The sequence below is a fragment of the Bidens hawaiensis genome, unplaced genomic scaffold (assembly GCF_021521415.1).
Source record: "Bidens hawaiensis isolate Kalapana, Puna unplaced genomic scaffold, B.hawaiensis_p1.1 tig00040712_1, whole genome shotgun sequence".
Classification (NCBI taxonomy): Eukaryota; Viridiplantae; Streptophyta; class Magnoliopsida; order Asterales; family Asteraceae; genus Bidens; species Bidens hawaiensis.
The window spans coordinates 159,802-175,474 of NW_027497205.1; the positions used below are offsets into that span (position 1 = coordinate 159,802).

Consider the following 15,673-nt stretch of genomic DNA (forward strand, 5'->3'; position numbering starts at 1 on the left):
AGATAGTGGGGAGTAAATGAATACCTCATGAAGATTGATAGGGTATTTATAGCCGAAGGATGTGGGAATATGATTGGGCCAGCTGTCCCTCTCTAGAAGATGCTCTCGTAACAGTCTGGACACATGTCCTCATATGATAGGTTGAGCTATACGTTGCATGTGCATGGGCATAACAACCTGGACACGTGTTGACCTGTGATAGGATGAGTTATTCCCTGGCCATGTGCACGGTTATAACAACCTGGCCAGCTGTCCTTCATTCATAGGTTAGTGAGTCACGTATTCTCCAAGTAACAATCGTGGTAATTCTTCTAGAGGTAATTAGTTATTTACAGCTGTCCTGATGGCATTGCCTCCTGGACTTTTTGGCGGGTGAATGTGTCACCATGCGGATGACGTCTGAGGATGCCTGGATGCTTCCGAGCATGATATAAGGACATTCTTACCTTATACGGTTATGCGGGTGATCCATATGCCCCGCGGATGTAATGTAGGGAGCTTCCTACTGACCCGCGGGTGATACTTAAGGGTATTTGGGTTTCTATGGTACCCTACCTCTATTTTTATTTGTGTTGTGTCGTGTCTCGGGTTGTGTTTCGGGTCAACCCATTTTACTTTCATATACGTATATGAGTAATTACTATTGACTTCGTAATAAATTAAACAGTTTGTTACTCTTGTTCAAATAAAACTTGTTAATAATTTGTTTTTGTGTATTTATTTCTCATTCACAATTAACAAACTTAGGTTCATATATTTAGCTTATGTTAAGAACAAACGAATGAAATCACCAGATAATAGACAGTTAGAACTAATATAATGAAAATGCTGAAAGTAAAAACTAGATAAAAGTAGTGTACAAAAAAACTAGTTTTACTTTTAAAACACATTTATTTATTCGGAAACTTATGAGTTATTACGTCGGTGGAGCGGTGGGTGCACGGAAGAGGTTTTTAATCTGTCGTGTTGGTCTGCCAGTGTGGAAGACACTTGGTAGGGGGTACTGGGTAGGAGAAGTGGCCGCCCAACTGTTATCGGGTTATATTCGAAAACTCTTGGTGGCGGTCGTTTGGCAACGACGCTGGTCTGGTAACCTTTTTCTAGATTCTTTTAGTCAGGGCTGGCCATGAGAATTCACGTGCCCCGACCGAGCATGAAAAAATATGCCCCTTAAGTCTTAACGTCCTAAATAATGTAAACATCTTTTTAAAAACATGATTAAAGTTACGGCAATAAACATAACAATTAGCAAACTAATACTTTTAAGTCAATATTTTATTTATTTCTACTGATGAAACATAGATATTACATCAATGGTATTAGGATTAATTTATGACATATTGAATAGGCTAATAACTAACCGATGATTTGTGAAGCTCTTCTCGCATTCTTGATATCAGTTTGGTGAACCAACTTTTCGTAGTTTATGCTCTCTAATATTTCGTTCTCGACAACTATCATCACCAACCCGCTACGACTTTCTTGGGGCATTGTGGATCGTAAATTAAATTTTTAGTAACTACAATTTCGACAAACTTCTTTCTTTAGATGCTACCGTGATTGCTGGTGTTCGAAGTCAACGCTATTATCCCGCCTAAGACAATACGGTCCGCTATTTGACGTGGCAATCTATGTTATCACTTTCAGTTACCGAGTTGTTATACTTTAGTTATATATTTTTAATTTGCATTTTTGTTTTGAGTGACGTTAAAATTCTCATATGTTCATGGCCTTGTCTCTTTTCTCACAAACCCGGTGTAACGCGGGTTATAAAAACCTGTAACTATTTAAATACCAAAAAATAATTTTATTTAAAGGTGAACACAGTAATATGAGTAAGAATTAGTTCCACACCTCAAACGATGAAATAAAAAAAATTTACTTTCAAGTTGGGTTTACCTTTTTTTTTTTTTTGGAAAGACTAGTATATTAAAACCGAAAAAACAGGGACTCACAAGAAGCAAAAACCTCAACAAGTACAGAGACAAAATAAAACAAAGAAACAAAAACGGCAAACGTCATACAATGGAAAATTAACAAAGTTAAATCAACACCATTTCTCCCAATCTAGTGAAGATCTTTTGCTCCTATGTTTTACCCAAAAGAATGAAGTTGTCTTGATGTCGTTTATCGCCTTGGCTAGCGAGAAATCTTTGCCATTGAATGTCTTTTTGTTCCTTGCATTCCAAATCATCCACCAAGTAATAGCCGAAACCACTTGTACCGTGTGACATTCCTCTTTATTTCTTTTGTGTTTGGTTGGATACTCAAGTTGGGTTTACCTATATATTGTTGCTACAAATTATTTTAAGTTTATAGGTTCATTTAATAATTCAACTAAAGGTTATTGACTGATAATAATCTTAACCGAGTTTATCGTCATTAGTAGTTTCACATTTAAAATAATGGACTCTCAGTGGTCCTCCGATAAAAAAATTTAAAGGCGTTAACTTTTTTCCAAATTTCAAATTGATTTTTTAAGGCTTTGATTGGAAGGTTACTACAGGTCGATTGATGTAAAACTAACTCGAGACGATGCTCAAAACAGCTTGATTAGTGCTTTCAATCTGGTGTTTGAACTTCCAATTCACAAAAATTAAGTCGTTTGTATCATTGTTTCGAGCTAAGTCTTGCATCAATTGACTCATATCATCATTCTGATCAAAAGCCCTAAAAAATCAGTTTGATCTGAAAAAGTTTAACGCCGTTAAATTTTTTTAACAATGAACCACTGAGAGCCAATAATTTAAAATTTGAGACAATCAATGACGATAAACTCTATTAAAATTGTTATTGCCCAATAACCTTTGTCTGAGATTATTAAAATCCAATATACACTTTTCACGTTTTAACAAATATTTAAGTAACATGCTTTTTTATCTCACGTGTATATGCATGTGAGTTCACACATATAAACACATAATTTCTCTTTACGTTTCAATTATTAAATACTAAAATATGTGTCATATCTATTGAGCAGCTTTGTAGATACAATTGTACATAATGCTACGGTTTTTATAAATAAAAGTGAGTATAATTATATAAAACAAAATATATAGAATAAAATATGGATGTTTTCGTACGTATTCGAGGTATGGTCAAAAGGCATCACATTTCCTCGTAGCATGTTTGACACAACCTTCCAAATTGCGTCCATTGGTGACTACAAATTGAATTCCCCAATATCAACCTTGAAATGGGTAAAACAAATATTTAAATGAGAAGTTAAATATTCAATATTTTTAGTAGTAATTCTATTAGAAACCAACAAAACCCAGCAAGACGATGGCTATACAAACAACAGAGCTAGAAACAAAAAAGAGAAAACTCGTTTCACAACAAAAACACTACCCCGTCCACGCTCTTCATGAGCTACTGAATGCTTGGCCTCCTAGCTGAAACTCTTCATGGGCGACGGAAATAAATGGTTAGCGATGTCAATCTAAGCTTTAGCAAAATGGACAGTATCAAATTCATTGTTAACGGAACTCTATTATGTTGTAACCACCTTGCAAAGCAACTAACTATTTACCCAAACATTTTTGTTCATGAAACATTAAAACCCTACATGTGAGGCTTCTATTATGATCGTCTCAAAGATCTCTGAGTTGTTAGCTTTAAATTTGCAATCATCCTTAATGTTTGTGAAATTAAAACTCCAAATAGCATACTCATTGTCGACTTCTTCATAAGATTTCCATACCACTAGACCCTAGATCATCGGTAAATATACATTATCTATTTGCATGTTACATTTATTTTTCTATTTATCTTGTTTATTGTATTCTAATCCTAATTCCATTCAAATTCTCTATTAGTAAATTAAGACTTAGATATCAAAAATCCCTTGAAAACCCATTCGATAAACACCCTTACCTATAACTATTTTATAATAAATAAACTAAAGTCCTACAATGTGTGACTCAGTAACACTGTAGTAAAGACAAACTCTTTTAAATATTCAAAGATCCTAGATTCGAGTTCCATAAACAACAAAGAAAAAATTTACCTTAAAAAAAACCTAAAATAAATACATAATAATAATAATAATAATATATTAAACCAATTATATTTACGCCCCTACAAAAAGTGGGTAAATGATTCGGTGGTGATGGGTAACGGCGTTAAGACCACCAGCAAGCTTGTTGCAGCTGCTGACATACATATACATATACATATACATATACATATACATATACATATACATATACATATACATATACATATACATACACACAATCAATCCTGAACCCACTGACCCACCACCGCTCTAATAATAAATAATAATTACTATCAATTGTGTCTTCCTCCTCCTCTATCTAATATCTATCACAAAATCCAGCACTTTCTTTCTATTTCAATCTCTCCCTCTTTCTCTCTCTACAACCAAACCTCTATAATATTATTATTTGCATACTGTAATTGCTTTAAATTCCTGCGAAATGCACAATCTCAGGGCCCTCATTTGAAATATCATGTATTTCCTCAGAGTTAAACAACACACCATTAATATTATTATCATTGTTTTTACTTTTTACAAATGGGGGTAGCTAAATATTGGAGATACACTCGAAAAGTTTTCATCTTGGCTAATAATCGTCATAATTGTAAAGACACTAAGCTAAAGCAGCAGAAGCACCATTGTTTGCTATGGCCACCGCCGGAGACGGCGGCTGTGGGCGGTGGTCAGAGGCGGCGGATCTCGTGGACGGTGGTATGTGGGGTGATGCTGTTTGTTCTGGGTTTAATTTCGTTTTTTACTGGCCATGTTGCTTCGGATGTTGAGTGGTATTCCAACCGGCTTGTGAAAAGAAGACTGTGGAAGAAAAAACTGGTAATTTTATACATTATTGTTTTGTCCATAATGTTTTTGTTGTTTTTATGTTTTAATGCTAGTAAGGTTATTTGACTAATTTAGTCTCTGTTTGGTTTTTGGACATGGGTTTTAGATGATGAATTGAATAAATTATTATTATTATTATTTCTTGTGTAAATTATGGTTTTTCTGGTCTAATTATTTAAGAAAAAAGTTAACTTTTGAAGCATAAGTAGAATTTTTATATGCCTAATTCAAAAGGGTATTCAGTGTTCTTAATTTTTCTTGTGTTTTTAGATCTCTAAATTCTTGAACAATTTAATATTTTGAAGCTGATTTCCAAATCCTATTAAAAAAGATTTTATGCTAAAGTTTTGTCCTTTTTATATTTTATTAATTTTTTTATTGTGTTGCATTGCAAGAATAACATGATAATTGAAATTGTGATAGCAACTTAATGCTTAAATATGTATCTGTGTAACATTTTATTTTCATGTTTTTAAATTTTTGTGTGTGTTGCATTGCTAGAATCACATGATAATTGAAGCTGTGAAAGCAACTTAATGTTTAGATATGTATATTTCTAACATGTTGTGGCGTAATTTCAGCTAATAATGTTTGAATACGTATAAGTGTAAAATGATGTGTTTGATTTTTTCATTAAGGTATTAAATTAGTTTACTTAATCTCTGGGCAGGTTTGCATTTTACTTTATTTTGAAACAACATTGTTGATCTATTAATATCACATATTCACATACTGTATCACTCTACTTATATTATTCTTTTTGTTCGTTAAAACTTAGGACCGATTAAGTGCTACACGAGTCGACATTTGGAAATCTGACTTCTCAAAATTCTACTATGGATGCAGTGAGAGAAGCCCTTATTATGCACGTACGCCATCTCATTTTCTTTCATAACCATATGTTCTTTTATCTTTATTGTATTAAAAATATCCTTCTATATTTATTAAACGCAGCTCCTACTAATCAACGGCTTTCAAATGGTTATCTATTAATTGCTGCAAGTGGTGGGTTGAACCAACAAAGAACAGGGGTAAACATATTTTTTGCATCATTTATTTTATTGTTAATATTGCTACTCATGTTTTATGTTGTTAACATTGCTACTTTCTATTAATGGAAAGTTTTATTGTGATATTGTTACATGTTATATTCTAGAAACATTAAGGTATATTTTTAAATATGCAGATTACTGATGCTGTAGTTGTTGCACGGATTCTAAACGCTACTTTAGTTATACCCGAGTTGGATCATCATTCATATTGGAAAGACAACAGGTGAATAATATTATATATTATTCATTAACCCGTGTTGCGTATTTGGGAAAGTGTTGTTGGATTATAACATTATTTTAATTTTGCAGCGATTTTGGCAACATATTTGATGTCGATTGGTTTATATCTAATCTCGCGAAGGATGTGCCCATTGTCAAACGGGTCCCGGATAAATTCATGAGATCGCTTGAAAAACCACCCTACACGATGCGGGTCCCAAGGAAATCAGAACCCCAATTTTATATTGATGAAGTATTGCCAATACTCTTGAAGATACGCGTAAGATATATTATCAAACCTAAATTATGTTACTTTCACGTAGGAGTCGGGATTGGACTCAAACTGAACCAAAAACTGAAAATTAGGTTTTGGGGGTTTTAAAACTGTTCGGTTTCATCTTTTCGGTTTTCGCTTTTTACAATGGGATTGGTTTTACTATTTGGGCTTGAAATTTTTGGGCCGAAGAACAATTGACTCTAAATATCGAATATGGGCTTGAAATATTTGGGCCGAAAAAAATTTGACCCAAATTATTTGTGCAGGTTGTTCAGCTGACAAAGTTTGATTATAGGCTTGCTAATGATCTTGATGAAGAGCTACAAAGGCTACGTTGTCGGGCCAATTATCATGCTTTACGGTTCACTAAACCGATACACAATCTTGGTCAGAAAATCGTTATGGAAATGAGGAAGATGGCGCCTCGCTTCATTGCGATTCACTTGAGGTTTGTAATTTTATGCACCTGACCTTATTATGAAACTGTTGACCACAAGTAGATATAAAATGTTACAGTTTAGTGGTAGTTTTGACACTTTTAAAATTGTATAGGTTGTGTGGTATGGGTAATGGGCTTCATCGGGTCAGGCTGAAAAACGGCTGAAATAACGTTTCCCTTGTGCTCTTTTTTTTATAAATTATATAAATTTTTTTTTAATAAATCAATTTTGATAGATGCAAAAATTTGAAGGGCACTATGGGTGACTTTCAACCCTTTATGACCTGTTTCATTTGTGGGAAATTTTTTAAACTTGATCCTTTAAAGCAGAGGCCAACAAATCGGGTTATGGGCCCAACCCAGTTCGGGTTGAAATGGGTTCGGTAAGGGTACTAAACAGGTCGTATGCACGTGTCTAACCCGACACGAATCCGGACATGACCTAGACCCAAAAATCATGTCAGACATGTCGACACGCATATTAGCAGGTTGACCTGAACACAACTCGTCAATTTCCATATTAGATTTAAATTTGGTAATGAGATACCCAACCAATTTAATGCATTACATAAAACACATTATAAAAAATAAAATAAAAAATAAATGGGATAAACGGGTCAAAGATAATCAAAACCGGTTTTGGTTGGGAAAACCCAAACCTATCTTAAATGGATTCTTGTAGGGTTGAAACCGGCTCGGTTTGGGTTAAAGATAGTCAAACTGGTTTTTTGCTTGATAGTCAACCTTTGCATTTATTTACAGGTTTGAGCCCGATATGCTTGCATTTTCGGGTTGTTACTACGGTGGTGGCGATAAAGAAAGAAACGAGCTCGGTGAAATCAGGAAAAGATGGGCAACATTACCTGTGAGATATCAATAAAACATTTTTATATTTAAGTTACACAAACATGCTTTTAACAATATTTGTTTTCTTTATTAGGAAACAAGTCCTGATGGAGAGCGGAAACGAGGAAAATGTCCTCTTACACCTCATGAAGTAGGTTTAATGCTTCGGGCGCTCGGTTTTGAAAATAACACGTATCTTTATGTTGCGTCGGGTGAAATATATGGCGGGGAAGAAACTTTAAAGCCTTTACGGGAATTATTTCCAAACTTTTACACAAAGGAAATGCTTGCTAGTGAAGAACTTGAACCGTTTCTTCCTTATTCTTCGAGGCTTGCTGCCATTGATTATATTGTTTGTGATGAAAGCGATGTTTTTGTCACCAATAATAATGGGAACATGGCGAAGATTCTTGCGGGTCGAAGGTATGTGAAATTATTGTCTTACATATTCTTTAACCTAAGTTTTAGTCCCATTTAATTAAATGTCTGCTTTCTTTAACAATGCCATTTTTGCAGTCTTTTTCTATTAATTGTTTGCACACCTAAATTTGCCGAACATCCAAACATCTTTTTCTATTAATGTCTCTTTTTGTCAATATCCAAACACAATCAAGTATGACATAGCTATCGTATTATTGAGCTCACTAAGCTATCACATAATCAATTTCAGAACGCACATCCAAACACCCCTAATTACCGTTTATGATTTACATTTTAGGTAATTTCTTGTAAAAAAATAAAATAGTAATTAATAATAATAATAAAATTCATGTTCTCTTAAGTCCTCGTTGTATGACCAACTAAATATTTCTCGTTTTCTTGTGGCATTTAAAAGGAGGTACATGGGGCATAAGAGAACCATTCGTCCAAACGCAAAAAAGCTTAATGCTTTGTTTCTTAAACGTGACAAGATACCATGGAAATCATTTGCTAAAAAGGTTAAAACCGCCCAACAAGGGTTTTTAGGTGAACCAGATGAGATGAAAACCGGGCGTGGTGAATTCCTTGAATACCCTTCGACTTGTATTTGCAAAAAGCCCTTCAAGTTTTCCAATCTTGCCAACAAAAACCAAAACCTTACAAAATCAGCCTTTAACCCTGAAGCGGATACTGAATACGGGCGCAATGAAGAAGATCAAGGTGTGCATAATGTGCAAAGCATGGTAAATGCAGGTTTACATGGAGGGTTAGAGGAAAATGGTGGGGTTGACTTTTTGGCTGACTAATGGCAACAAGAAACTTGAAGGTGGTTTTAGGTTTGAGTTTTGCTTTTCTTTAATTTATATCTTGAGCTAAAGTTGGCTCCTTGCTGTATTTATATTTTCTTTTTCAGATGTCCATTTTACCCTTGTCTCATTAGGGTGTGAAAAGAATTGGGTATAGAGAAGTGTTGACTTGGCCTTCTTCAAGTGTTGTAATATTTTTGTAAGGTAGCAGTAACGAAAGTAGGCAAGTTCGGTTTCAAGTTCAATGTTAACCGGACGGAACCTTATCTAGTTTCTTTTTTCTTTCTATAAATATATATGTTCATAATATTACCTAAATAATTTAACGTTAATTCTAACTTTAAGTCGTTAATAGCCACACACGGCACAATTTCCCTTCCTATATGCATCTCAAGTGCTACTGAGTTATATAAGCATGTCTATGTTGTATTGAATGACCATATACAGTTATGTGGTTACACAAAACAGTATTATGTGTTGTCGTTGTCTTGTTAACATTAGTTTTGTTTTTTTTAGAACGGCTAACTAACACTCTTGAACTAATAAACGTATACCAATGTCCACCATGAGACTAAATTCTCAGACTTAGAGTAGGACACCTTCACCACTCAACTGATATGCTAAAGCCCTTTGCCTTGAACGGCCTTTTATATGTGTATGGACAAGTTCAATTCAGAAACAATTTTAGTATACTATTCTAATGTGATGAAAGAGACGACTGTACAGTTATATTTAGGTAAAACCGGTAAAAGCATTGGATACATGAATATGTATCTCACATAGCTCTTGATAAAAGCATTGGATGCATGAATATGCATCTCACATAGCTCTTTATCTACTCATCTCTCTCACTATATATTTTCATATACACATGCACATTAATACGCCAATACCTACTGCACAACTAGCATGCATACCACAAAACAACACCATTACATGCAACTTCCATTTAAACAACTTGATTGAACATAAATCTAAGAGCTCGGTAGAATTCAGCTCAACCACCTCAAAACGAACATTTAATAACTCAGATAAAAGCCCAACTCGTTTACTCATATACATAAGACACTTAGCTCGAAAAACTTAATAAACAGTAGAATCTAGTCCTTCACTACTTGAATTTGAATCACTATATTTTGTAAGCAGAGACCGTAAAGCTCCAACTCAAATTTAGTAAAACCACTCAAAATCAAGAGCTCACCGCAACCACGATGAATTAAAGTAATAACTCCATAAGAAATATAAAACAAAATGCATAAGTAGTATACTATGAACATGCTTCATACCCAAAAATGCATGAACTTGCTGTGGAACTACTGAAATACAAAGAGAAGTTATAGCTACATAATGGTCCTTGAGGTTGAAGGATATTTACCTTTTGATGTAACCTTGTGACTTCTTTGACTTGCACGTGAAACAGTCAACGAACTTTGTAAACCTTCTAGTAGCTGCAGAAAACAAACCTCAAAACACTTAGTTTAAAAAACTTAACTTCAAAGCACATGTATCCGAATGCTCACCCGTGAAGTTGGCTGAATCCTACGAACCGATCTACGTGTTTCAACTTCTGAAGTTGACTTTTTGTTGACATCAACTTTAGCTGCAGTTTTTCCTACTGCCTTTGATGAAGAAATTTTATTCACATCCTCAGCATTAGAAGAGTCAACATCCATCATGTTTGGCTGACCCGACAAATTTTCATCAGTGGGTTTAGAGGGTTTTGACTTGCTCTCTCGGGTCAACGTTTTAAATGAAGGAATTGGTGGTTTTCTAGTCTTGATAACTTTGGATTTGCCTTCATCAACTTGCTTTTCGTTGGTGGTTTTAGAATTGTTTTTTGATGCACGTGACATATTATTTTGACTCTTCATCAACTCAGCATTAGAAGAGTCAACATCCATTATGTTTGGTTGACCCGAGAAATTTTCATCAGTGGGTTTAGAGGGTTTTGACTTGCTCTCTCGGGTCAACGTTTTAAAAGAAGGAATTGGCGGTTTTCTAGTCTTGATAACTTTGGATTTGACTTCATCAACTTGCTTTTCCTTGACATCGTTTTCTGATGCGTGTGACATATTATTTTGATTGTTTTTATCAGCAACACAATGCGTGTTAACGTCCATGAACTTTTGGCTCTTCCCAGGTTTAGGAACACCAAAAACCACCCTCGATTGTTCCCTCAGTAAACCGCTTCTTGTTGGCCTTACAAGATTAACACTTTTTGACAATTCAGTCGTAGGTTTAACTTCTAAAACAGAGGAACCGAACTTTTGTCGCTTTTCATGTGGAGTGTCACCCTATAACCATATATATCATAAAAAAAATGAGTAGCAAAATAATCCATCAACATATTATGAACTAAGAGGGTGTTTAACTGTGCCACCTTTATTAATATGTATGAAACTAATAGATAAAATAGTCAAAACGAAATATAGGTATATATTGTTGAAGTATTCTATATATGTTGTAATGTTGTATATAATTCCAAGAGTGATATAATTTAGAGTAAATTACAGTTTTAGTCTGGTTTGGCCAAAATAACCATTCCTAAGTGACTAAGTCAATGTGGTTTTGTTTCCGTTTCAATTAAAACCAGACGTCTAACGCCATCCAATTTCTGTTAGTTCTTTTATGAAAGGAGAGAAATGCCAAACAACAGGGATCATTAATGATTTATCGTTTCTTAAATAATTAAATACAATATTCTTAAACATTAAAATCTGATTACTAATAAGAATAATGATATAATAAAACAGAGTAACCTTACCTGTGAAGAATGGGACCCCTTCAAGCTATACCACTCAATCCACTTGCCATCTTTCCAAATAAGAGTTGATCTCACATTCCATGATCTAACAACAGATGTCTTTTCTTGGGCTGCAAGATACACCAAATTATCAGAACATATTAATTTGAAAAGCTGAAAATAAATAAATTAATTGATGTAACTATGCATACCGGGAAATTGAACAGTTAGAGAGCTTGCATCATTCTTATCTGTCTCCACAACAACTGCTTCACACCAGCTACAAAAATGTATCACCATTTGGAAAATAATTGAAATGGGTTACACAAGCTCTTGATAATAAGAACATTATATATTTAACATGCTTACCAATCTTGCACCCACACATCAATTCGGTCTCCACTACACCAAGCATAATCTGTAAATTCTGTTCTGTTTCTTTTTCTAGAACCTTCAGACCGCATGGTAGTCATATGATGAGCAATCCGTAATCTGGGTGGCTCAGTGCCTTCAACTTCAAGTGGGACCCATTCCTTCAATTTCCCGGACCCTAAAAAAATATCAAATAAGTGCAAGGTAATACATATTATTCTATTTATATAAAGTTATATACTTATATGTTAAGATTTTATAAACTTTCTTATTTCTCCAAATTAGCAAACATAGAATGCGTCAATGTGCTAACTACATATTGATATCATACTACTTTATTTAATTAAATATTTCATAGTTATAATTTGAACTTTTTACCATCATCTGATTGGATTTCAGTGTAGCAGACATATGCTTTTCCATCTTTCAAAGTCAGTACATTTGCTGCGAACCAGGCTCGGTTCTTCTTTTTGATATTGTCTTTAAGTACCTAAAGCGCACACCAATTGATTCACCAAAAAATGCAAAAAACGGTCAAATACTCAAATCAGATTGTGTATTATCTGAACGGGTCAAATTAGATAGCTAAATGGGGAATGTGATAAATGGGTCGAACACGTTGAACTTAAAAGTCAAATGAAGTTTAAATTCCGTGCATATAACCCTCTAAATCGTTTTATTCAAAGACTAAGATATCATAATGTCAATACTTTTGAAATAATAATTAGCCCTCTAATTAACTATTAAACAATTATCAATTCCAATTTCCTTACCTCAACAAGGCAACCCTCTTTGAAGATGTCATCTTTCCCCGTTCCTAATATTATCTGAGGCATGTTCTGGTCAACATCAGAAGAAGAAACCAATCCAAACTCTGATTCAGAAATCACCGGAACGGTTTCATTATTTTCAATATTCTGTTCATCAGAATAACCCTCCTGATTGGACAACTTCGACAACAAGGGAAAACCGCAGAAGCCCTCAAGGCCAGCTTCAACTAATTCTCTTAAAGTCAAAGGATTACCAATTGCCACAATCTTCCCCGCTAGTGATACTGCCTCTGCTGCCACCTCAGCAGCTTTTACAATAGCATCAAGATTTTCATCTTGTTCAGAAACATGTGATGCAATTTTAGCAGCAGCTGCTGCCGCTTTAGCCACAGAAGCAGCAGCTGCAACAAATACAGCTGAAGATGATAGCCTTGCTTCATCATCTGAAACCAAACCAGAACTCTTTTGACTTTCAAGTTGACTCCATACATATTCGCAGTGCTCAGCTGCAGCAGCAGCATGCACTGCTGCGTCAGCCGCTTGTACCTTTGACTCCTCAACTTTGCTCATAATTTCTTCTTGTGTTACAACCTTCTCTATGTTTTGACCAACATTTTTCCTCTTGCTGCCTTTTGGATCACTTGTAGGCTGACCACATGACACACTCGGATGAATGTCTGGACCAGCACTAGGGCCCACAGGAATCACAGGTAAACTTGGAGCACTTGATTCTTTGACTGTGGTTAGTTGGACCGATTCTGTTATAGGCAATGCAGGAAAATGAGCACTAAAAGGAGCAACTGGTGAAGAAGCAAACCATTGACCATGATATGGGGCAGGAATATTCCAAAGAGGAGATGCAATTGGGATCATGGGATTGACAATTGGTGAACACATGCCATAGAAAAAATTGCCATGTGCGGAACCAATATTATTTCCTTGATCAGGGGTACTTGAGCCAGGGTTGTCGGGCTGGGACATTTGACTGCAGACCCTTTCTTGATAAGCATGCAAAGCAACCTCCGAGGCTCTTGTTCCATCATCTGCAAACAAACGTGAATGATGAAACAAACAGGAGATTTATGATATTTTTGACCAAATAAACTGAATAAAAAATGTAAAATAGACTGACCAGATTGCCCAAATGCAGCAATCATATGAGGCACTTGAGGCGGCATTCCAGTTCTGAAACATTCACACATATTAAAAGTCTAAGCCGAAAAATATACATGCTCGTATGAAAATATGAATATGTATGAGAAGTAAAAGGCTTACAAGAATGACCCGTATACTGGAATTTGTGCGCCCAGTTCGACATGCTGACAGTCAGTAAAAGAGAGATGGAACATAGAAGTTGAATTATTCACATCATGTAGATTTGATGTGAAAATAGGAGTCACACCACCTGGCATTGGATTGCTGACCGGAGTAACTTGTCCAGGTGGTGAAGACGATTTTCCTACTTTTCGTGAACGTCTAGTGGGAGCTTTTACCTTCAGGTGGTTACTAACCAAAGAATCCTCATGTGATTTAATAGGATCCAATTCGCTACCATGAGAGCTAACAGATGGCAACTTCATATTCTAAGCAAATGTCAATGGAAAAAGCAGTGCTAAAAAGAATTATGGCAATGAGAAACAAAAATGTAAAGGACAATGATATAAACTGACTACCTTTGATAAACTATGATTTTGACCAGCACTTTCTTTGACCTTGAAAGTAGAGTTTTTTCCTTCTTTTGCATTGACCTCAGGCTTATCTTTTGAACTTTGAGAAAGTTCAATGCTTTTTGTGCCTGAAAATGAAATTTGACAAGAGATCAGTACACTAAGTTATAAGCAACTAAGTAGTTTTTTGCATTCTTAAGTTACTCCATGATCCAACTATAAGCTCATCAAATTTATGTTTGTAAACAGGATTCGGCTACATTAAAAACACTGATCTTATAGTGATTTCATGCAATATACTCTTTTCACCAACATACATAACTGCACTTATTTCCTGATTATGCGTATTTTACTACATTTAACAAAAACAAAATGAACTCCACCTGCTAAATTTAGAGGTTCCATTCCATCTTCTCCTACTAAATTTCTTGATTCCAGAGCAGCAGCAACTAATTTAAGCAAAATTCAACAAGAGTTAGTTTAAATTTATCACAAGTATCTGCATTTATATTTATAATATTAAGTCCAATTATACCAGCATCTGTTAAAACATCCTTCTTTTGGCTATCACCAGCTCCAACAGCATTAATATCCATAGTTCCGGCTGCTTCATCCTTATTAATCTCACTTACTTCACTAATTTCAAATCGGTTATTAACCCATTGAAAATCGCTTCCAACACCATTTTCCGTTTCCTCATGAGCAGAACTACTACCTTCAACTAGCGGTTTGTTCATATTTTCATCACTTCCAACACCATTTTTCGTTTCCTCATGAGCAGAACTACTACCTCCAACTAACGGTTTGTTCATATTTTCATCACTTCCAACACCATTTTTCTTTTCCTCGTGAGCAGAACTACTACCTTCAACTAACGGGTTGTTCATGTTTTCTATATTTAAAACAACTGAGGGCTTTTCAACATTATATGTACAACTTTCTTCTAGAACCTTCTCCTGTCCAACTGATTTTAGAAGCATTTCAACAGATTCTCAAGATGTTGCTTCAAACGATTAGTTGAATTAATCTGTATTGCACTAGTTCTGAGTATTCCTCAATCCACTGTTTTGAATCAAATTATCAAACCTTGAATGCTCCTGTAAGCCATCATCAAAGTCAAATTTGGGAAGAACATATGAATGTAATAATACCAATAGAAACTTTGAAGCTCGATTTGGTGTTGAGCATCATTGTTTTCAATGTCCAATGACTCAATGAG

General features: G+C 35.0%; 2 protein-coding genes across 2 annotated transcripts; one reads left to right on the plus strand and one right to left on the minus strand.

The window, feature by feature from the left end:
* The first annotated feature begins 4,377 nt into the window (after positions 1-4,377).
* Positions 4,378-8,997, plus strand: LOC143592362 (O-fucosyltransferase 29-like). Its single transcript, XM_077072298.1, has 9 exons — positions 4,378-4,834; positions 5,622-5,712; positions 5,798-5,874; positions 6,030-6,118; positions 6,205-6,394; positions 6,658-6,839; positions 7,593-7,695; positions 7,771-8,099; positions 8,512-8,997. Exons 1-9 carry the CDS (start codon positions 4,541-4,543, stop codon positions 8,900-8,902), a joined length of 1,746 nt encoding a protein of 581 aa, XP_076928413.1. The 5' UTR covers positions 4,378-4,540; the 3' UTR covers positions 8,903-8,997.
* Positions 8,998-10,149: 1,152 nt separating this feature from the next.
* Positions 10,150-15,061, minus strand: LOC143592363 (protein SWOLLEN 1-like). The gene is made up of 9 exons (XM_077072299.1): positions 14,990-15,061; positions 13,920-13,972; positions 12,791-13,830; positions 12,396-12,507; positions 12,015-12,195; positions 11,858-11,925; positions 11,667-11,776; positions 10,423-11,196; positions 10,150-10,350 (listed from the first exon to the last, which is right to left on the minus strand). Exons 2-9 carry the CDS (start codon positions 13,963-13,965, stop codon positions 10,243-10,245), a joined length of 2,439 nt encoding a protein of 812 aa, XP_076928414.1. The 5' UTR covers positions 13,966-13,972; positions 14,990-15,061; the 3' UTR covers positions 10,150-10,242.
* Between the last annotated feature and the right edge of the window lie 612 nt (positions 15,062-15,673).